General features: G+C 37.7%; 2 protein-coding genes across 3 annotated transcripts; one reads left to right on the top strand and one right to left on the bottom strand.

Moving 5' to 3' along the window:
* The first annotated feature begins 1349 nt into the window (after window positions 1-1349).
* LOC121913785 (antimicrobial peptide NK-lysin-like) lies at window positions 1350-2894 on the top strand. The gene is made up of 4 exons (XM_042436588.1): window positions 1350-1467; window positions 1546-1655; window positions 1818-1928; window positions 2632-2894. Exons 1-4 carry the CDS (start codon window positions 1425-1427, stop codon window positions 2791-2793), a joined length of 426 nt encoding a protein of 141 aa, XP_042292522.1. The 5' UTR covers window positions 1350-1424; the 3' UTR covers window positions 2794-2894.
* Window positions 2895-8812: 5918 nt separating this feature from the next.
* Window positions 8813-15458, bottom strand: LOC121913005 (recoverin-like). Of its 2 annotated transcripts, none has more exons than XM_042435605.1 (4): window positions 15370-15458; window positions 12864-13452; window positions 10556-10667; window positions 8813-9619 (listed from the first exon to the last, which is right to left on the bottom strand). In XM_042435605.1, exons 2-4 carry the CDS (start codon window positions 13242-13244, stop codon window positions 9534-9536), a joined length of 579 nt encoding a protein of 192 aa, XP_042291539.1. In that variant the 5' UTR covers window positions 13245-13452; window positions 15370-15458; the 3' UTR covers window positions 8813-9533. The 2 variants fall into 2 exon arrangements, with proteins under 2 accessions (XP_042291539.1, XP_042291540.1); XM_042435606.1 differs by lacking the exon at window positions 15370-15458 and adding an exon at window positions 15265-15288.
* Between the last annotated feature and the right edge of the window lie 6254 nt (window positions 15459-21712).

Here is a 21712-nt window from a genome sequence, read left to right as displayed (position 1 = left end):
ATTTTTCTGTGAGTTGAGTATTTTGCCCCCCTCATGCATGTTTAGGAACACCATTCAATATAATGCACTGCAGTACACCACCAGCACCCACTACAACCTCAATAATAAATATAAAGTAGGATTATCACCTTTCTGACAATATCAACAAAAACTGAAAATGTATAAGCTTCGTAAAAGTAGAATTTATGGCAGAGCTGTTGTACTGGATTGCATTAGATTGCACAGGTGAGTGTATTTATATGTATTTATTTACAAGTACGTGAAGTACTCATATATCTTCACATGAAAGATAAAATCTGAACTTGGGGAAGCTGTCTGCAAGAAGATCACTGCAAAAGTTAAACTGTGAAAGGAAAAAAACCCACCTCCCTATCTATAGATCCTACAGATAACATGTAACAGTCACATGAAGTTTGTAGTTAATGCACTGAAATCCACCGCTGCTATTGTTGCAACTGTTTCCTTTTGATCATGTGCAAACTGCCTGTCGTTACCTTTGCAATAAAGAATCTCTGAAGCTGTTGAATTTCAATATACAGGGAGTGATGTAATTCCTACATTTAAAGTCTATTCAGCTTCAGGCTAATTCTATGATGAATTAGTTTCACTTTGCAAGGTCAAAGGTCACAGCAAAATGAACTTACAAATAAAATAACTACATTCTATCATGTTTGTTTGTTACTTTTAAAGGTGAAAATAGAGAAACTATGTTTCAACTGAAAAGAGCTCTAGGTTTAGAGCTCAGAGGAGTTAGTTTTCAAACAGTCAGCAATGCTACAGTAATTTTCCTCCTGGGTGTAAAAGCTCAACCCAGGTCAAAAGAGCAGATCCTTATATTTTTAACTTATGTTTAAAGTTTCATTTTGAATGGGAATAATGTACTTTTAGGGTTTAAACTCAGAGGACACAGTAAACATATGTGTAAAAACAACTGAAACGCTCCCTGTACTGATAACCATGCTATCATCTTAAGCTCGACATTGTCTGATATGTCAGACATGTTTCTACCCTTTTAAAACTGAGATTATGACAATACTTGCATGCATTCTTTGATATTAGTGCTCAGATAAAGTGTATGCTCACATCAGATGCATTTGACTGCATTCTGCACTATGCACCATTCATTATTCCAAAAACAAAAGTCTGCAGGTCAAACATATATCAAATGTATATTCAACAATATATGCCTTCTTTTTAATTATCTGGTCTATTAGGGTATAAAATAAAACATGCCTGCAATTGCACATTTTAAAAAGCTGATTTGCATATTTTGAAAAAACAAAAAAATGCTGTTTGACGTTTGCATGCACACTTGTGGGTTGTGATACGTGTGGTTCAGAGGGGTTTTGCAGCCATATGAGGCAGTATAAAAAGCCACAGAAGGATTAGCTGAACACAGCTCTGATGACACAGCAATAACAACCATGACACCAGCCGTCAGCATCGCTCTTCTCCTGCTCTCCGCAAGTAAGAACGTAATATTATTTACACCATGTACCTGATAATTTAAGTACCTTTGCAGGATTTAATTTATTTTTCTTTTAGCTGTTGTAAAGTCGTGGGGGTCTCTGGAGGACCAGACTGAAGTAGAGGGGGATTTTTCATCCCAGTTCAAACAGCATGTGAGGGAGGGTGCTGACCATCATGCAGAGGAGGTGAGAAACTATGTCACACATATTAAAATCTCAAGGCCTCTTCTTTCATTTAGCTATGTCGTGTCATCATGTTTCTGTTTGACTGACACATCAACATGTGAGCTAAACATATGGACTGAATGTTATCTGGTGTGACGTAAACCAAAATCATTTTATATGCAGGAAGGAGATCGTTATGAATGGATGCAGGAAGGATCATCTGACCCGAAATGTTTGGCCTGTAAGAAGATCGTCTCTGACGTACAGAAGAAGTTGGGCGGTAATAATTCAAAGGTAATCAATGCAAAATGTAGTACAGAAGGTTAATATTTTCCAAACCTGTCTGAAGCAAACTTTTTCAAAATATGAACTCTCATTTGATTCTTATGTCCACATTTTGCCATAATCAAAGTGTTAAAAAATGGTCTCACTGATTTTGTTATAGTCAAGCCCTGATGAGGGTTAGGGTTAGGGTTACTAACCCTTTTATGTTTTAGCTGAAAATGTTTAAGATAATAACAATAACCCTAACCCTAAAAATCATTCAGATGAAAATATGAATGATGATGGGTCTCAGAAAGCTGTAGCCTAATTTTAAGGGGGAAACAGTTTGGGAAGTACTGTGTTACTTGGTTATTTTTCCTTTGAGAGATTTTAGTTGTCAATAAATGATAATTACATATTGCTGTGCACATTTACATTTTTTGGTGCAGTGGTGGTGGAAGTGGAGTGTTATTGCATTACAGTGGTTCTTACATGCAAAAAGAAACCTGTCTATCTAACATTATACAGTACAGTGGAGAGAAGCTAATTGTTGACCTCTGATATAGTATGTTTTGTTTTATAAATGTTAATTTTTATGACTTGAAGATATTTGGATGTTGCTATGATCAAAACCATACTAAATTAGACTCACGTCCCCTTTAATGAATTTATCTTGCCAGTTATCACTCAACAAAGTGATTCTTGTCAAATATTTATATGTTTTTTATTGAAGGAAGAAGTTAAGAAGCAGGTGGATGGTTCCTGCAATGAACCTGGAATCCTGAGACAAGCATGCAAGGAAATCATCAAAAAGCCCAAAGACGAACTGATTGATGGAATAGCCAAAGGCGAGACTCCCGAGAAAATATGTAAAGATGTGAGCTACTGCCAGTGAAATACATCTGTCTGTAGATACTACATACAATGTAATGCATCTGCCTCGCAATGAATGTTTCAGCTGTTTGATTCTGATCATAAAAGTCACATAAAAGTGTACCTGATGTCTTGTGCTTGCCTTTGCAATAAAGAAGCTATTTCTCATATTCATGTAGTGATATAGTTCTTATGTTCTTAAATAGACTAACAGTAAGACATATTTCTGTGAGACACTGACTTTTCTCTCTCCTTACAAAGCTGATAAGTAGTGTGAGGGAAATTATTGTATGAATATATACAAACACTTGTATGAAACAAAAGCACTTAGTGACAGTAGGTTCCTGTGTGAGGTAGAAACCTAGTATATCCTGCCATGTGTGTCTGGGTATAACTACACATAGAGTAGTCACAACAACTCTCAGCGGTTAGTGAGAAAGAGATAAAGAGATAAAGGAGTTTTCACTCACTCTCTGTGAGTGTGTCATGCTCTGAGCCTTAAAGAAAGTGTGATCATATTGTGTTGAGAAATATCTCTCTCCTCATTTCCACTCCCCCCTCCCTACCCTAGACCCATTTTTGGGGGGGACAGGGGATGTTTAGGGGGAGATAGCAGGTCAACAGTATATGCCACATGGAAGTGGTATACATCATCTGAAAGCTCGGAGCCTGAATATTAATTTGAGATGCAGCTCAGCACTGTGTGGCAAGTTTTTCTTGTAATAAATCTGTAATAAACATTGTGTTTTGGTTAGTTGCCTATTCAGATTTTGAAAGTTTAGAGTGTATAAGGGACTAGAACATAATGATGAAAGTATATGATGGCCATTGCCGTGATCAATTTTGTCTCATAAGTCGTTGCATCAATTTTAGGGTTGATACCATTTGTTATTTTGTTATTTTTGACCAATTGAGAATTGACAATGTGGTCAAAAATCCCTCAAAAATACCACATTCAGACACTAAGACCTTGTGGAACACCATATAAATATTCATGCTGAGATTTGGTGTCATTTTATAGAGTGAGGCCAAGTCTCAAAAAATGGTCTCACTACAATGAAATGGCTACTATGGGGACTAACATCATCAGACATGAATACAATTGAGCTCATTGAATCCACAAGAGTCTCAGCTTTCCAGTCATACCAAATTAATGCAATTCAAAGATGGTTTAGGGACCCCAGTATGGAGACATATTCAAGTACACCATTTTTAGAACAGGTGAAAATAACACATTTTTACCGCATTCAAAAAACTGCATGGTTTTTGTCCAAAACTGCATGGGATTAACATAAAGTGGGCACGTCTGTAAAGGGGAGACTTGTGGGTACCCATAGAACCCATTTTCATTCAGATATCTTGAGGTAAGAGGTCAAGGGACCCCTTTGAAAATGGCCATGCTAGTTTTTCATTCGCCAAAATTTAGCGTTACTTCCCTAGGTCATCTAGTTTCATATGATACCAGTATCTTCACTGTAGCTTTAAAATCCTAACAGGCAGTCTCTTCTCACGCCAAGAGTCTTTTACGAACCTTTCTCAGGGGAGGGAGACTTTGTGGGTCTTAGGCGACTTGTAGTCCCTTCAGCAGCCACACACATTTGACCTGTTTGGAGATTAAGTGAAGGAGGGAATGAGATTGGCATCCTGGATGAGCCCCCAAATCGTCGTGGCAATTTACCTGATGCACTTGACTTCAACGAGGAAAGAGACAATTCTCAATACAGTTTTGTCACACTTTCTTTAATGCTCAGAGCATGGTACACTTACACACTTGATACTGACATACAAGCTGCTGTAGAGGTGTGAGTCCTAAAGAGTGGGGCGAAAACTCCTTTATCTCTTTCTTACCAACCTCTAAGAGTTGTTGTGACTACTCTATGTGTAGTTCAGTGGCGGCTGATGACTCAAAAAATTGGGGAGGACAGGAGGAAAACCAACATGGAATCTTACAACAAACCGTGTCAAACTATATCATTGTCCTCCACCTGATGAAATCGGAGGGGTGGGGGGGCAATTTTATATGCCAATAAAACAATTTGCTTCCAAAAAACAAAAACCCCTGAGTGGTGAAAAGGATGCTTCTTTAAAGACATTTAGCATATACATATTGTTTCTAAACAAAGAAGTTTCTCATTTTAGCTGTGGAGTGGTTCAGGAAGTGTCATTTTACCAACAAATTAACTTAAGTTTTATAATATTGTTCTATTGTGACAACAGATTTATATTCTCATCAAAAACAGACAACATATCACATGATTTACACGTGTTTCCTATGTATTTTCTTAGTATACAGAAATATATAAATTACCACAAAATTTATAATCTGATACAGGTTCAGATCAGTGCTGAATACTAGAAAGATTGAACACTAAAAACATTCACAGATCGGAGGATCAGTTAATTGTTGGTTTTGGTCTTTTATTATCGATTTATTGACAATAACAAAAATATAGAAAATCACCAGACTTATGTGTTAAGATCTATTCAACTTCAGGCTACTACTATGGTAGCTAAAATAAAATCCTACTCTTGTATGCTTGTTAAAAGTTAGAAAATATTAATCACTGAAACACTTTTGCAATTCAATATCAATAAACTGGTATGTGTAAAGTTCTACACAGTGTGATAATGTAATGACGATTTTGCTTCTAAGTTTTAAAACATTCTGTTTTTCTTCTGGAGCTTTCAGCCACATCTTTTCATCAGTAAATGGAGATTGCAATGTTGAAAACAGACCCATCTCCGTGACAACAGAACAAACACCATTCGCTGACGAATGAGATGATGGCTGAAATTTCTTGAGAAAAAATCTGATAAGTCAGCATTGAGTTAAGACTTCTTTTTTTTTGTCAAGTTACTTTTTCCATGCTCAACATTGTTTCAGAACTTTAGGGCACATAAAAGAGCCAAAAATTGATGAATGGGATGTAATGAAATGTTTCATCTTGCAGAATGAAACAGCTTGTCATAAACATATCATTTCCAGTCTTTAGCCCCATTCAAACCAAAACAAATCCTTTCAGCTGAGGGGAAGCTGCTGTGTAAAACAGCACAATATCGTTCTTCTGTATTCGAGTGCAACACAGATGAACTGCTCAGTGGGACTTTAATCCTTGAACAGACAGACCGGAAAATAAAACAATAACTGCAGTATCGTCTGTGATATTCAGATAGTGAAGCATTGTGGCAGAAACACTGTGGTTCTATCATTTCCTTTAATGGCAATAGCTGATATGAGTGAGTGCAGCAACTGGAAAAGATGAACTCATAGACAAAGGCAACTGTGACATGGAAACATCAGCAGATTATTAGACTATTATATCTGCTGTTTACTTTTAATTACTGAATTTATCCCAAACTGATTAAGATATTTGTGCCCGCGCACACACACACACACACACACACACACACACACATATATTCACACATATTCCCACGCACATATCTTTATCAGTCTCTATTTACAACCCTATTTTTCAAACCGGAAGAACTACAACCGTGGTGCTGATTTGTATCAAGCTGCACACAAACACAGTTTCTATGATTGTCACTAAGCACTTTCAACTTTTCACAAGTTCACAAGTTCATATTTTTTTCTCTCTTCTTTGGAAAAAATCCATTATTGAAATTCTGCTTAAAATGCTTCAACAGCGATACCTGCAGGGCGGGAGGAGAAAGGGCAGTGTATGTGAAGTGGTGGTGGGGAGCAGTGGAGGAGGAGTGAGGGACAGAGGAGGACGGGCTCCTGCTGTCCTCCACAGGGTGGGATCTCCTACATAAATTTAATGTACTTCATTTTTTTTCATGCTAATCTATAATTGGCCAAGACACATAAAATGACGTTCCGAGGGAGGATGTCCTCCCTAACCAATCGACAACCAGAATGCAATATTGACATCACGTTGGTCCCATGATAGTTTCCGGATTTCATCTTCAATTCTCTCCACTGTAAGGCAGAGTAGCAACGGTAGATAAAGAGCAGTAGATAGCTCCTTGCGTTAGCCAATGCAACAGTTATCTCGTTGTAGCAGCCTGAAGGTCTCTTTATACATCCATGGAAGGACTGTTAAGGACTGTTGTTAAGCGAACAGGAGAATGGATCTGGACTGTGCAGTGCAGCAGCACAGCAGCAGCGCAGCCAGGGAGGCTGGAGAGAGAAGCAACCGGAGAAACAACCAGGAGAGTTAGCTTGTTTGTCATTGTTGCTAATGATATCAGACTGGTTAACCAGCAGCCACAAAGTTCTGTTAACTAACAAACAAGATGACCAACGGTCACAAATGGACGTTATGACATGGATACGTCATCTCCATGAAAGAAAGAAGAAGACGTCAGATAACGTGAGTCAGATACAGCTTCTCTCTCTCTGTCTCTTTGGTCGCTAATTTCATCTCTGATGGTTAAATATTTCTTTTTGGCTCTTTTGTGAATTTATCTCCTTAACAAGAATGCAGCAGAGATCATATAATGTGTTGTGGGTAGTTTGCTTGTTGAAGTCACAGTGAGCTGTCTGGACTCACTCATTCATTTAGAATTGATCTAGTTTTTAATTGAGTGGTTGTTCAGTCACCTGTTGATGTTGTGTGATTAGTGAATGAGTGTGCAGGAGGTCTGGCTGCTTGTTTCTGACAATTTCCTCAGTTTGTTTTTAAGCTGAGCCATATATTTAGTAATAAGCTTAAAGTAAGTAGAATAACAAGTGTTAACATGTCAGCCTTGTAGAATATTTTTTGTATGTCGTGCATATAGATAAGAGTGTGTAAGTCATGTATTTGATACATGCATTAATACTTTTAGATGTGAACCTACACTTTTAGATCTGTGAATGTTTTTAGTGTTTAATCTTTCTAGTATTCAGCACTGATCTGAACCTGTACCAGATTATAAGCTTTGTGGTACTTTATATATTTCTGTATACTAAGAAAATACACAGGAAATACATGTAAATTATGTACAATAGAACATTATAAAACTGAAGTTAATTTTGTTGGTAAAATGACACATCCTGAACCACTCCATGGCTAAAATGAGAAACTTCTTTGTTTAGAAACATGTCTGAGGGGTAAAGTTGCATCTCATATTTGGCAGAAACACTAGAAGCAATGACTTGATTGAAATGTCCAGTTTACCTCAGACAGATGGATAAAATGACAACTATCAAAGCGCAATTACAATTTGAAGAGTTTTTTCTTTGAAATGCAGGCTCCACGTCACTCAGCTGCCCGACAGACCCACTGCCTCTTTTTATTTAGCACAGCTAAATTAGCGGAGGCTACCTGGCTGTGCTTCCCAAATCCAACATGGCGATGGTAAAAATCGTTAAACTTGAGGCTTTAAAACGGCAGTCAACAAACCAATGGCTGATGTCACAGTGACTATATCCATATTTTTTTTACAGTCTATGACTGTAAATCATGCAAAGATATTCCAGTAGAGCGCCAGAATAAAAATATACACCTGGAAAAGTGCATGCTACATCCCCTTTAAGGCAACACTATCACATAACCCCCACTTTTATGTGAAAAAGGAAGACAACTTAATTTTTTTGCACAATTTCATGGTTTTGATTTATTGGAATTTTATTTTCTTGGGGAAAGCCAAGACCAACACTTATTTGTAGCTGTCGTTGTATATGAACAAACCTCTACGCCAATATGCACCACTTAACTAGAACATCATACAAGAAGGATTGTGCCACATGGAAGAATTTAACACTGGTAAAGACAAAAAAATCAGACAATAATAAGGGCCCTGGTACAGTGCATTTATTTATATTGCAAGGCAGCTGGATGTGTGAGATGACGACATCACAAGATCACGCGAGAATCCATCTTATCAGTTATGCGCTTGTGACCAATCAGCGACCTATGAGGATTCTCATGCATTCTTGCAAATCCAGCTGCCTCACAAAGTAAGACTGTGATAGACGGTGATAGGCAGATGGTTCATCCAATCACGTGCCAAGTAGTTTTTGAAAGTGCCTGCCCTTTTCCAAACAGTTTCCAAGGACAACTTCTCAGATGGTTCTGTGTAACAAACAAACAAAGATAACTGATGTACATGACATTATATTTAAATGAAAGCTTGAGTTGCTAAAACAAACCCTCATAATGTAGTTTTTCTTAAGAAATGTAAACTAAACACTGTCAGTTTCAGAAATACTGTATGTGCCTCATCTACTGAAATTTCAGAGAAGAAACTAATCTTAGCAGGTAAAGATAATAGTTTCGTTTTACTTAGTTGCAGGATTTAGTATTATTTAGGTTACACATATAATGGAATATTGCACATAAAAATAGGAATGAGGGTTGGAGTTGAATTATGTGGAGATTGATTTTTGTTTTATTAATTTTTTTTTTTTTACACGTAAATCTCTTTTTGTGTATAAGGAGTCACTTTAAGGATGTACTTCATGTTCGATATATACCTGTCAAGTAGGAGTTGCTGTGAAGCTTTGATATGTGGAGATAGTTGCTATGATAACCACAGTTGCAGATAACTGGGGGAATTTTTAACATTTAGTTGATGCAATTTGTGTGTGTATCCATTAAGAAAACTGTTCAGACAGTGCATGCACATTGGTAACAAAAGTTGTAAAACCCATAAGAAGATTCACTGCAGTTCAATTTGAACAATGCAGTGTGACGGTGGCAACTCCTATAAGTTCACAATTTCTGAAGGTGCTGTCGCGTGTCAGATTGAAGGGCAGAGTGCAAAAGACATGAGTGGAGAGTTATACAATTAATCTGTTTGATAAAAGAGTTATTTTGCCGGCTGATACTGAATCAAACGAAGGGCTGCCTCATTGTCCAACACTCCTTGGATGAACTCTCCTTCTGCCACTCGATCTGGAAAGAATAAAAGGAGTAGAAAAAGAGAGAAGAAGAAAGAAGAAATTTAGTTCAGGTAATTGACATGACCCAAACTTAAAAATACTTATTTAAAGAAGCTCTTAAAAACACACTAAATTGGTATTCAGGCATTCAGAAACTTTGAGGCATTGCAATCGGTTGTATTGGAAATAATTTCACCTCATAGAGCTCAAGCTAACAAAGTTCAAGGAGCATCATCTTCTAGTAAAACAAATGTAATACAGTCAAATGAGGCAGATGGTCGGTTACTGGTAATTCAGTTTTGAGAGACATAATCTTCAAACCACTGACAAATTCAAGAATGCATTTCCTGTTTTGTGAGCTCCAGTCACCTTCAGCAGCCAGCAAATCAGAGGTCAACATTTACTCTTGTTCACATTTGACCAGCGAATCAGTACAATAGGCCACCTGAAACGGTGTGATCTTGATGCATTTTGTGTGTGAAAATGAAAGTCATTTTTCTTGCAGTTAACCATCACCCCATTTCTTATAACATTACACTACAAACTGCAGCATCCCTCATCTTACACTTACAATTCATAATGTAGCCTAGATTTGGTTGGTCTTTAATATGTTATGTGTATTCTATGCATTGACCTTTTTGTTTTGAAAAATGTTACACTTTTGCTTGCATGAAATTTGGTTCTGTTACAAGCCAATCATGTGATTCATTGATTGAATAAAGCACAGTTTGCATTAGGTTTCAGGACAGAACTTCCTAAAAGGTTTGTAGCACGCCTCAGAGCTTCATTGTCTAATGTCAGGCCATTCACTCATCCATCCCACCTTTACACTTGGGCCCCATCTAACAAGTGGTTGGAGTTACAATCATACAGACATTTCTCAGAAGCATAATATTTTCATTGGTTGACTCAAAAGAACAAAAATGTTATCCGCTTATCACTATCTCACCATTCTCTCCCTTGTCAAAGAACGTCCAGAGTTTATCTGCTCTCTTCTGAGGTGTGTTTTCATCCTCAGGCAGATCAGCCACTTCATCTTTAGGAATCAGCTTGAAAATTGACTATTAGAGGAAAAAAAAGAAGACACAAATTGGTCAAAGATAGAGAAGCATTTTGTTATGACATTTTACCTTTAATCTGTAATTTAAACATGTGAGGTATGGTGACAAGATGAATTTCCTCCTTTGTCATTTTCATCATTAGCTGCAACTAATATGAATTCTACTTTCATAACTGCAATGGGAGTAGAACCGTCACACCCAAGCCCTCCTCTAATCTCAATTTTGTCACATCTATGAGCCGATCATGTGTCTACTGAAAAAAACAGCAACAAACTGCTTTGGTGGCACAGATTAACCGGCCAGCTGCTTGGCTCCCCTCGCTTTGTTCTGTGATTATTCGGTATGAACTATAATCTTTTAAATTGAAATGTGGCGACTATAAATAGGTGTGCAGGGGTAGCAAAGATTTAAAAGAACCCAGGAAATTGGGTATTTTCCATTTGTTGTTACTGGGTGCTATATTGGGGTTAACACATAATTATTAAACAGCCCTTTGGTATATGATCATGCATTCCTCTCCCTTTTAACTGTGATTTTCATATGACAGATTGGATCTATACCTGAAGCATTTTACATTTCACAAAAGCCACCAAGTAATCCCAAAAGGGGAAGAATGCCAAAACTATTAGCTCACATTTCACTACAAAAGCAGAGCTTACAGAAAATATTACCGCTATGGAAGCAAATTGACCAAGTTGTCGTATCAGGAGCAAACTGTCTTATTCAGACATACTCTGAGGAAGGATTTGGCTTTTCTCTTAAACCCCATTCTCCAAGTTCATTTATTGTAAGCCTTGCATAGTCTTTTTTTGGCTATTTTTGCAGTGCAAGTTATATTTAGTTATATTAAAGAAGACAAACTACTGGCAGTATATATTGTTTTTAAAGTGTAAAGTGCATTAACATCAGATGTACATACACATTATACCACATATCCCACCCCATATCAACTTGTATGCTGATGATACAGTTGTTCATGCTTAATTTCATTCCTGCTCATGCAGAAAGTGTTTGGCATATTCTAACCACTCAAAAGTGTTCAGGTAGACAGTCTGACATTGGTTTTAATTTCCAATTATCTTCCTGGAAAAACAAATCAAATATTAAGTTAGAGGTAATCTTCAATTCAAAAGTGCGTAGTCTATATTTATTCTACATATGTCCTCCCATCCCGATTCCAAAGCTCTGTGGTGGCTTAGTTCTTAATTTAACCTATCAGCATCAATTAAAGTCTAATCCTGTGTTTTAAAAAATGTTACCTAACCAGATTAAGTCCATGAGATGGAGAATAGCTTTCAATGCAGCAAGTTAAATTTGGTGACAGAAAAGGTATTCCTGACACTGAGTGAGTGGGTGTTAATGTTTGACGTGATCAGAAATGTCAGAAAAGGAAATTTTGACTCAACTTTTTTTTTTTTAAATTCTACATCCAAATCAAGTGACATCCTTGGAGATGCTTAGATTGCATGCCTCAGCTTTCTATTCTTCTGATCTCATTGTGCAATTTAGATCATTTTCATAGAATTCAAATTTGCTTCCTTAACAGTTCCTTGTGAAAATCTCCATCACTTTGATCCAGCTTCCAACCATGCTTTTAACTATCTAAACTCCTCATTCTTTTCACAATCCTTTTCTCATCACCTTCACCTATAATCCACCTATAATCAACAGTCCAACTAAAACTCTACTCACCTAAATCCAGAAAAGATTTATATAGATAATAATAATAATCTTATTCCAAAATGATAGAGGAACATAAACCAACTTAAGCTCAGTCTATCCAGTAGTTAGATCTGCTTTTAGATTTTTGTCTAAAAGCTGATAAAAGATACCATTCAGAACAGTCCAATATCAACTCGTATGCAGAAAATACTGTTGTCTATGTTTCATTTTGCCCTTGCTAATTCAAATCTCTTACCTTATCTCTTAAATGTAGGCCATACTCTAACTACACAAAAGTGTTCCTACAGACAATTCTCAAACTGCTGGAAGTCAGACCAGTTGGTAAACAATGAGGAGTGGTTTAGATGATGGTAACAACATCAGCACCATATTTTTAAAATGAAAACTGTGGTTTGTGGCTCTGAAAGTCATATTTGCCAGCTAAGGAAACAAATATCTACTCTGCAAACACAATTTGGAGCTTTCAAATGCTTTTACAAGCTACTACATCACTGGTTTTTCTCCAAAACTCACCGAGCAAATTTCTGTGACCTCTGACTTGGTGATGTATCCGTTCTTGTCCACATCAAACAGAGAGAATGCCCATTCCAGTTTCCTGGTGGTCTTCCCTGTTGATGTCATGTGGAGGGCGATGATATACTCCTTGAAGTCCAGTGTACCATCATCATTTGTGTCAAAGGAGCGAAAGACATGCTGGGCATATGTATTGGCATCGCTGTCTGGGAAGAACTTGCTGTAGATGCTCTGGAACTCCTCTTTTGAGATGCGGCCTGTTGGACACTGCTTCTTAAAGTTTTCATACCACTGGACGATCTCAGTCTCTGAGAATTTAGTGTTGAGCTTCAAGTCCTCCAAGATCTCCTTGGACACAGCCCCACTCTTGCTGTTACCCATTGTTGGTGGTGTTGGTGATGTTTCAGGCCTTTATCAAAGTGTGAATTTGTGGCCCTTGACTTCTTCCAGGGCAATCAACAAACTTCAGCCTAGGGAGTTGCCTCCTCTATTTTGTCAAAGTGATAAACAGAAGACTATTCATAAAGTATGCTGCAGTATCCTTCCTGATCCTGGTCTTGGCCAGCAATTCAGCCCACAGAAGCAAATGCTGTGAAAAGAGCAAAAGCCGCTTGGTAAGCTCATTAAGCCTATCAACCATTGATAATACCCGCAGAGTTGTCACGAACAAGGTTCAACCCAGGTTGACACTAAAGTTCTTGTTTAGCAATATTAAATGTGTGGCAGTCTATTTTGGCATTGGCACAATTGAAAAAGGATTTTATAAGAGACTGTTGTAGGTGTGATCACTCTCACATCAATGGCATCTTTAACTGAATACAACAGAATGACAAAGTGAATCTCAGACCACAAAAGAAAGCATAATATATTCAGCAAATCAAAAAGGGAAAAGCAATATAATTTTAGCAGCAGCATGGTGCCATGATTTAGCAAGTGAGAGAGAACATTTTTAAAGTTATTAATTGATATTACCTGATATATTTTGACAAATGCATAACATCAAAAATATAAAGGCATTTGTGATCACTGATTCCCATCGCACTCAGATGAGCAGTCAGGACAGGAAAAAAGGTTTCATTTGGCACTCAAAATATTGGTCTTCCAGACTAACTCAGATTTCTTTTTACAGTGTGTTTTTCCTCTTTTTCACATGGATTGAAATGCAATGCAAAATGAATACAGAATAAGCCTGGAACATCTATATTACTGAAGGCCAACCAAGACTTTTTTTCCACCAAAGTGAGCCTGTCAACCCTGATTTCAAAGCACCAACCAGTGAGAACTGTGATTTACTCCACAGATCTTTAAAACACAATCAACTCAATCAGATTTGGTATGTCCTGGAAGCTTAAATGGTAGGGAAAATACTGTATGGGAGCTACATTCAAACATTAACTTTGAAAGTTAAGCGAGGTGGCCCAGCCCCTGAGAAGGATTCCCCTTAATTACAAGGTTTCAGGTCTGATCACCACTGTAGCCGAAGTGTCTACCAAAATTCACCTGTCTCAGGGTGTATTTCAAAACAGCCCCTAGCACAGTAAAGTGTCCCAGTGCCAAAATCTTCTCAGTGCATTGGAAGTTCAGTTTCTCAGACAATTCCCACAATGTACCGTAAAAGCAAGGCAGTGCATTTGTTTGTTATCCTCGCTGACGGAAAGTAACATCACTTTACTTACCTTACTAGAAGAACTTTATCTACAAATGTAAATAGACATTATACTAAACTCTAAACTCCAGGCTTTCTTCAAGTTAGTAAGCGTTAGCTGTTGATGTTACATCACTGTAAAATTCTGCCTTAGACATGTTTTGCACATCACTGAGTACCAGTGTTCACTCTTCACCAATGCTCAAGCCCAAATTCACTGCATATGATTTCATACATACTAAGTGAGGGACTGAGACACGACCTCAGTATCACTTAAGGAAAACACTAAATTAATTTAAGTATGACGGCAACATTCATCAGTGACAACCAGGGAAGAATAATCAAATCTACTGAGGAGAAAGTGAAGCACTATGATGACCATAAATAGACTTAATTTATATCATTATGTGTTGATCCAAGTCGATTAAAAGCCATCTTAGCTTAAATAAGTATTGATGAAATCCATCATGACAAATTTACTTATGTGCAATAGTGGACGACAGATGAGTAAGATTATCCGGTCTTTTTGGTCTTCTCTTCAGCATGGCATCATGTCAGAACAGTTCTTAAAAAGTTCCACATAGTACATAGCTGTAGATTGAAGTTGACTGTCACATAACAACAAAATCTATTCTAAATAATATTACTCTTCATCCCTTAAAACTATTTCTTTCCACCTTCTCACACCTCTACCTGCCTAAAATCCACATGACTAACAAGTGAGAGATTCCAACCAGAGTCTAAATTAAACAGTACCAATGTCACCAATAGTCCAGCAGCAACAATACAACAAAATGATTTTCCAAGTCTTGAGTCTTTCAGATCATTATATTTGTCTCTCCGCTCTGCATGTTTTCCTACCTGTGTGAGCAGCTGAGGAGTCCAGTACAAAGAGTGGCTGTCAGCGAAGGAAACTAGCCTCCACCTGCTGAGATAAGTCAATTAACCCTGAGGCGGAGCCACAGCAGCACCCATGTGAGCCCCTAAAATTCCTGAACTTGTGGTGCTGTTTCTTCTTCTTTTTCTTCTTTTTATTTATGTAGTTGCTCAAGTCACATTTATTTATGAGGTGTTTTTCACAAACAGGACAAAGGAAAAGACAACAAGAAGAAGCACATCACAGACAACATCAACTCATGAGAAACAAGTTAACAAAAATCAATCCAAATCAATTTGTTGTTTTTGCTCTGGCCATGTGGAGGTTGGGGAGGGCATGGGTTTGTGTGTGTGTGTGTGTGTGTATGTTTTCTGTCAAAAAAAGTATGAAATTATACACAACTACACATTTAATCTGAAGCAGAATTTAATTGGTATGACTTCCAGCTTTAATGGTAGTGAAAAAAAACAATAAAATTTAACCTTGATAGTCTCAGGGTCTCAGGACTCTCTTTGAGGAAAAATGCTCTAACTGCTCTTCAAATATTAGATGTGATGTCACATTGCACAAAGCAGGCCAGAAACCTTAAGTTTAATTTAGTTTAGTCTCAAATAAATTCAATTTATTAATATAAAATATATATATATATATGTATATAATACATACTACCTTTGTGAATTTGTCACACTGTGTCACAGAGATGACGATTCAACTCTTTGGTCCTTTATGAGGCTGTAGTTTGTGATGTTGTATTGTATATATTATTGTATTGTTAGGTGTTTAGAATTATTTTCTTTTACTCTGCTATCTGCACATCTACATGTAGTGGATAAAATATTACACACTTCTCAATATAATGCAGTCTAATGAAAGACAAACACCACAATGCCAAAAACTACTACTTCAAATGTGACCACAGAGTTAAATTGTCACAAGGGTAATATTTCTTGGTTATTTTATAGTTTTGGACTGCAGTGTAGGAGTTTCTATTTTTCTGATTGAATAATAATATAACCAAAGACTGACTTTTATCCAGTTTATGAAAACTTCATTGGAGACTTTTAGCATTCCATGATGTTTTAAGTGCTGTTTCTTTTAGCTTTTTCATCTTTGTGTGAATAAATGGGAGGAGAAAAACATGATTTCCTGCTCATTCAAATTGCTGAATAGTTAGATTTAGAGATATTTGCAAAAGTATTGTCAGTTTTTAGCTTGAAGGATAGGCTCACATTTTTTCAAGTCTGTCTTAAAACAATAGTCAGGTTCCCAAATGAACATTGACATATGTTTTTCTTGCTGTAATCATTCCTCCTGTTCATACTGACCATTAAGAGATCTCTTCATAATGCACTTTCATTGTAAGTGATGGGGGACAAAATCTACAGCTGTGCAAAAATGTCTGTAAAAGTTTATTTGAAGCTAATATGAGGCTTCGGTTGTCCAAATTAGTCAAATCAATTTCTTTCAAAGTTACTCTCTTTTTAGTGCCAGATTCCCTCTTTTTGTGATGATCCTTCCACTGCAGCTGAACAGGAAAACACTGTCTGTCAAGACACAAAGAAGGATTTTGTTACTAAAAAGACTGTACCTGTGCAAGATATCCACTTTATTTGACTAACTCAGACAACTGAAGTCTCATATCATCTTCAGATTAACTTTCATTTGTATTTTCCTATTAAAGCTCTCATCATCTCTCTCATTGTTTATAATTATTATGTGATTATTGCCATTATTATGAAATATGATACAATGGGAGTAACAGGGAAGTGACATGTGACAGAGGTGAAAGGTCAGACCAAACTCAGTGGACACCAAAGATACCCTGCAGCTTCTCTTCCAAACAGCTTTCAACTGAGCTTGATGCCTGTTGCGGACTAAGCCAGGTCAGCATGGGGCAGGAATGTTGCCCGATTACGAGCATGCTGAGGGCTTTATCCGCTGTAAAAATACACCTGATCAAGTGAGGCAACGTTTCTAAAACTATCTCGGACCTATCTTGGAGTTAGTGGTTTAAATCCAGCGAGTGGTAGCGAGTGGCTCTGCAGCAGTCAGCGGGGGGAGTTAAATGCGCTTAACTAAGTGTTGACTGCTGATCCACACCATCTGCTCCGCTGCAAACAAGTCAACCACAGAAAACACAGAAAAACCACCTTCTCCTATAGTTCACAGTACACATCGTGCAGGTGTAAACTTCCTGTCTAAAGCATTTTCGGTACTCCTCTGAGCTCAGAGATCATGACCTCAGTGTCAAAGTGGTCTTTAACCACTTTGACCCACCTCCCTCACCAGCTCACTGTAGTGCATTTAATGTTCGTAAAGTTTACTGCTACCCAACAGTGTAGCAGGAACATACAGTAGTTCTGCAGCTCACCAGTGGGTGTGTGTGAGATTGTTCGATAAAAGATCCCTGCTTCATAGTTAAAGGCTCTATCTACATGTGGAAGGATATCTTTTTCTATCTTTTTGTATGAATCACCTGATCAGGGTTTTGAATGTGCAGTACATAACTGTGTTTTTATTGTACAAAACATAGTTGATGACATTTTGACCTGCAGGAACATGTTTTTATACTTGCTTTTAGAAAAATTCATAATATGCCTATATCCATAAAGCACTTGCAAGATATTGTTTTTCTAACAAGCCCTCATACATAAAACAACAAAACAAGTTGCTTGTCAGTGTTGTCCAAAATTGTTACATAGACAGTTACAAAAATTATTCATATGACTGTTTTCTGATCTGCTAATTTTAATGTTTGGTTAAAGTGGCTAGCCCTAACCCTAACCCTAACCCTAACCATAACCCTAACCCTAACCCCAGTATACAACAATGTATCAAATTACAATGTGTAATGTTTTGTGCTTTTGTTGTTCATAGTGATGAACCTACAGAGAATTATCAGTGACTCTGCAGCTCCCCCTCGGCTTTACAGAGCTTTATAGTGAGTTTCAGCTCATTGTTTAGCTGTCTGGCTGAAACTTTACTGTTTTGGTTCACTCTCAGTGCTCTCATAGCGTCGTTTTCGGCCACAGAAGGCAGCTGTTTTCGGAGAAAAAGCTCAGCACCAAACAGCAAACAGACACAGTTAACTGTAAACTAGCTGGTAAACATAGTGGAGTTGGTAGAGAGCAAAAACAGAGGTGGTGTAAGTTTAGGCAACTAAAGCTGCTTGGTTAAGGCCAGAAAAATGCGACTGTTGGTAGGAGAGAGAATTTCTCTCCATGATTATATATATATTTTTAAATTCTTTTGATAAGGACTCCCACTCATTATCAAACTCACATGTACTAATAGCTACCCAACAGACTCCATTAGAGTTTGGAGTTATTGTTGTTGTAACATTTTCCACCACGTGTTACATTGTGATTAACAATTTCATTTTTTCTCGCTGTCACCGAACAGCACAACAACAACCTGTGAGCATGTCTCCTGTATGGGTTTTCATTCTGATTAGGATGACATAACTGCTTGCAGGCATCCTCCCCACCCACTGCTTTCATCTTCAGTGCAGCATTAAATAACTTCTGCATTAAATAAAACAACTTCATTCCTGCGCTGACATGCTGAGGCCTCTGTCTTGGCACCATCAGTCACGGCTCCGCGGGTGATTTAGATTTTGCCATCTGGCTGCAGAGACTTTGGAGAGCCCTGCCAGAGGAACAGGCAGGTTTAGTAATATAGCTTCTTAAAAAATGTTTTTTTTTTTATCTTCATTAACAGTCCTTTATGCAGCCAGCTTCCATCTGATTTATTTCTGATGTGAAAGACATAAAGTGCTGCTCGTTTAACAGACTTTCAGAATAAAGACTTCTATATATTATCAGTGAAAAACACTGGTGCGATTTGAAAGGATTTGGGGAAAGTTGTCTCTTTTTTGCTCTATTTGTTCTGTATCCTTGTTTTAATCCTTGTTTCACATTTAGATATTTTTATTCTGGGGCTCTACTGGAATATCTCTGCATGATTTATGGTTAAAAAAAACTCCTTATTTATCTTATACTGGTCCTTTATGCAGCCCCTCAGTTCAGCCTCTGTCTGAAACAGGCTGTTTTAGCTCCTTTCTCTTTAAAGGCCTATTATGCTTTTCCTTATTTTCCGTCATATATATATAATGTTTGGCTTTTGAATTACAGGAAGCATTTTTACATACATTCACCTCAAGTTTTTGGAACTTTGACCAAGTCTAACATCCAACATCATAACAGTGTAAAAATAACAGAAAACCACAAAAGCATGACATGTGCCCTTGAAGTCCTTTTTCTCCACAATTTGAAGCCTGAAGCCACAAACTTTTTTGTAAATAATGTCCTCTATATAATATGATATAAATATATGTAATATGTAATAAATGTAAATATGTACAATCACATTTTAACTGTTTAGTGGCTAAAGAAGTTCCTCCTGCTTCTCAATTGGCTCTTAAACTTTCTGGCTCCACCCACTGTGATCCACTGTGACCACATAAACCAGTGAGTTTATTTCTGTCCCAAAGGATCTTTTCTCAAAATTCAAGATCAACTAACTTTAATTTTGACAAAAGTTTTGGAGCTGAAGCTGTTTCAAAAAATTTGGGAAGCACCCCATTTGATGCTTGTCACGTTCAACGTCATCCTCTGTCTGTCATCCAGATCTTTCTTATTTTAGAAAGGGGATTTTCCCTCCAGGCGGGAGTCTGGATTTATTGGATTAGCGGTTTTCATCCCTGGGCTCTTGAGACAAACCATTCTCTCTCACAATCCCACCTCCAAGCCACAACCTGGTTTAGATTGAGTTCTTAGAAAGGGAATCCTTTGATTTAACGGAGAGGGGGATTAAAATAGAGGGACAGAAGGAGGGAGAGAGAGAGAGACACACAGTGAAGGTGGTGATGGTAGGCTATGTAAGGAGGATTTGGCAATACAGGGAACGGCAAATCAGTTGTTACGAGAACGTGGCTGATAAGTACTATCAAAGCTCTTTGGTCCGACCTTGAGAAATCTATTCCTAGAAAATGGAAAGTTTAATCTAGACGCACTAATGAGTATCATATCAGCGTGGATAGTTTGGATGTGGAGGGAGCAGAAGGAGATCAACAGTGTTTCACCAGGAAAATTCATGTTTTGAAGCAATTTAAATAACACTTATTGTATGTAGCGAGGTGTGACGTCACCTGTTGGTTTGCACTGGAGCCGGTTGACATCAAAGCTACTATAAGTCTTCAAATCTTATTAAGGGAGAAATCATTTCCAAAATAACCACCAGCACACTTATTAGAGGGCCTGAATTTAGCGATTGAGACCACAATGACTCGTTGAAAATAAATACTGGATTAGTATTTCTAGAGAGAAGTTGATGCTTTTTGAATTGGAGTCAGTTGGAGCATCAGGCAACCGTTGTTGGCACTTTAAGGTACTTCCACATTGGCTCCATCTCTACTATGGCTATTACTACGACCAGCGATAGCAGAAAATAACCCGAAGTTAAGATACAAAACCAGAAATTGAACAGGTGAGGCCGCATAAGGTCAATACTGTATGATACGTCAAGCTTTTCTTCATACTGAAAATGTGTGGTTTAACATGATGGCATGCAGATGAAGCTGACACCTTCAGTCATTTAGCCAAACCAGCCAATATGTGTTTTGCTTTATCAACAAAATGACATATCAGGCCTTTTGCCCTCTGTCACATACACATAAAAATACATGTAGGTCATTTTAAGAGTTTCAACCAATGCTATTGTTGTTCTGGTGATTTTATCTGTGTAAAAAACCTTCTAATCATCACCTGTCAGGCCACAGGATGTCATCCATGAGATGTTGACATTGTGACTCGACATCTGAGGTCAACGGCAATGACTCAGCGTGCAAGTGTTAGAAACAAGAGCAGCAAAAACTAATTGCCCTCATAATCTCATTACTGGTTGTGCAGACGCTGTCTGTGGGGGGAATACCCTCCTCACGCTAAGTTCATTGAGTGGCGGGGCAGGGGGTTGTGACCTGAATGCCTGAGTGCAGACCACACCTAGAGATTGTGGCAAATACCTCAACTGCTTGCTTTAGGTCATGTCTAATCCATTTATCAATCCTCTGTTTACCACATGGTGGGGGCTTAAAATATCAGCATCTCAGAGGAGTGTACCATATGGTGAGGTATCAAACCTAAGAAAAACAACTTTTAAACATTCACCTGTGATGGACTTTTTGAGGTTTTTCTGACTGATCTGATCCCTCTTTGTTTTACAGCTTCTGTAAGTGATCTAATGATTTGTTTTGGGATTAAGTGATGGATTACAGTAACTGTAAAAGAACGGGTAACTTTAATCCCACAGTGAGTAATCCATTACTGT

This window comes from Thunnus maccoyii, chromosome 15 (genome assembly GCF_910596095.1).
Source record: "Thunnus maccoyii chromosome 15, fThuMac1.1, whole genome shotgun sequence".
Lineage (NCBI taxonomy): Eukaryota > Metazoa > Chordata > Actinopteri > Scombriformes > Scombridae > Thunnus > Thunnus maccoyii.
The sequence above is the reverse complement of the archived record's forward strand: the minus strand, read 5'-3'. Positions and strand labels throughout refer to the sequence as shown.

Excerpts from the sequence above, each read along its gene's own strand:
- LOC121913785 (XM_042436588.1), top strand. The coding sequence starts at position 1,425 with ATGACACCAGCCGTCAGCATCGCTCTTCTCCTGCTCTCCGCAA. Across the intron at positions 1,468-1,545 it reads TCTTCTCCTGCTCTCCGCAA|CTGTTGTAAAGTCGTGGGGG; the intron begins GTAAGAACGTAA and ends TTTTTCTTTTAG. Across the intron at positions 1,656-1,817 it reads CTGACCATCATGCAGAGGAG|GAAGGAGATCGTTATGAATG; the intron begins GTGAGAAACTAT and ends TTTTATATGCAG.
- LOC121913005 (XM_042435605.1), bottom strand. The coding sequence starts at position 13,244 with ATGGGTAACAGCAAGAGTGGGGCTGTGTCCAAGGAGATCTTGGAGGAC. Across the intron at positions 10,668-12,863 it reads AGGTCACAGAAATTTGCTCG|TCAATTTTCAAGCTGATTCC; the intron begins GTGAGTTTTGGA and ends TTCCTCTAATAG. Across the intron at positions 9,620-10,555 it reads CTTTGACAAGGGAGAGAATG|ATCGAGTGGCAGAAGGAGAG; the intron begins GTGAGATAGTGA and ends TATTCTTTCCAG.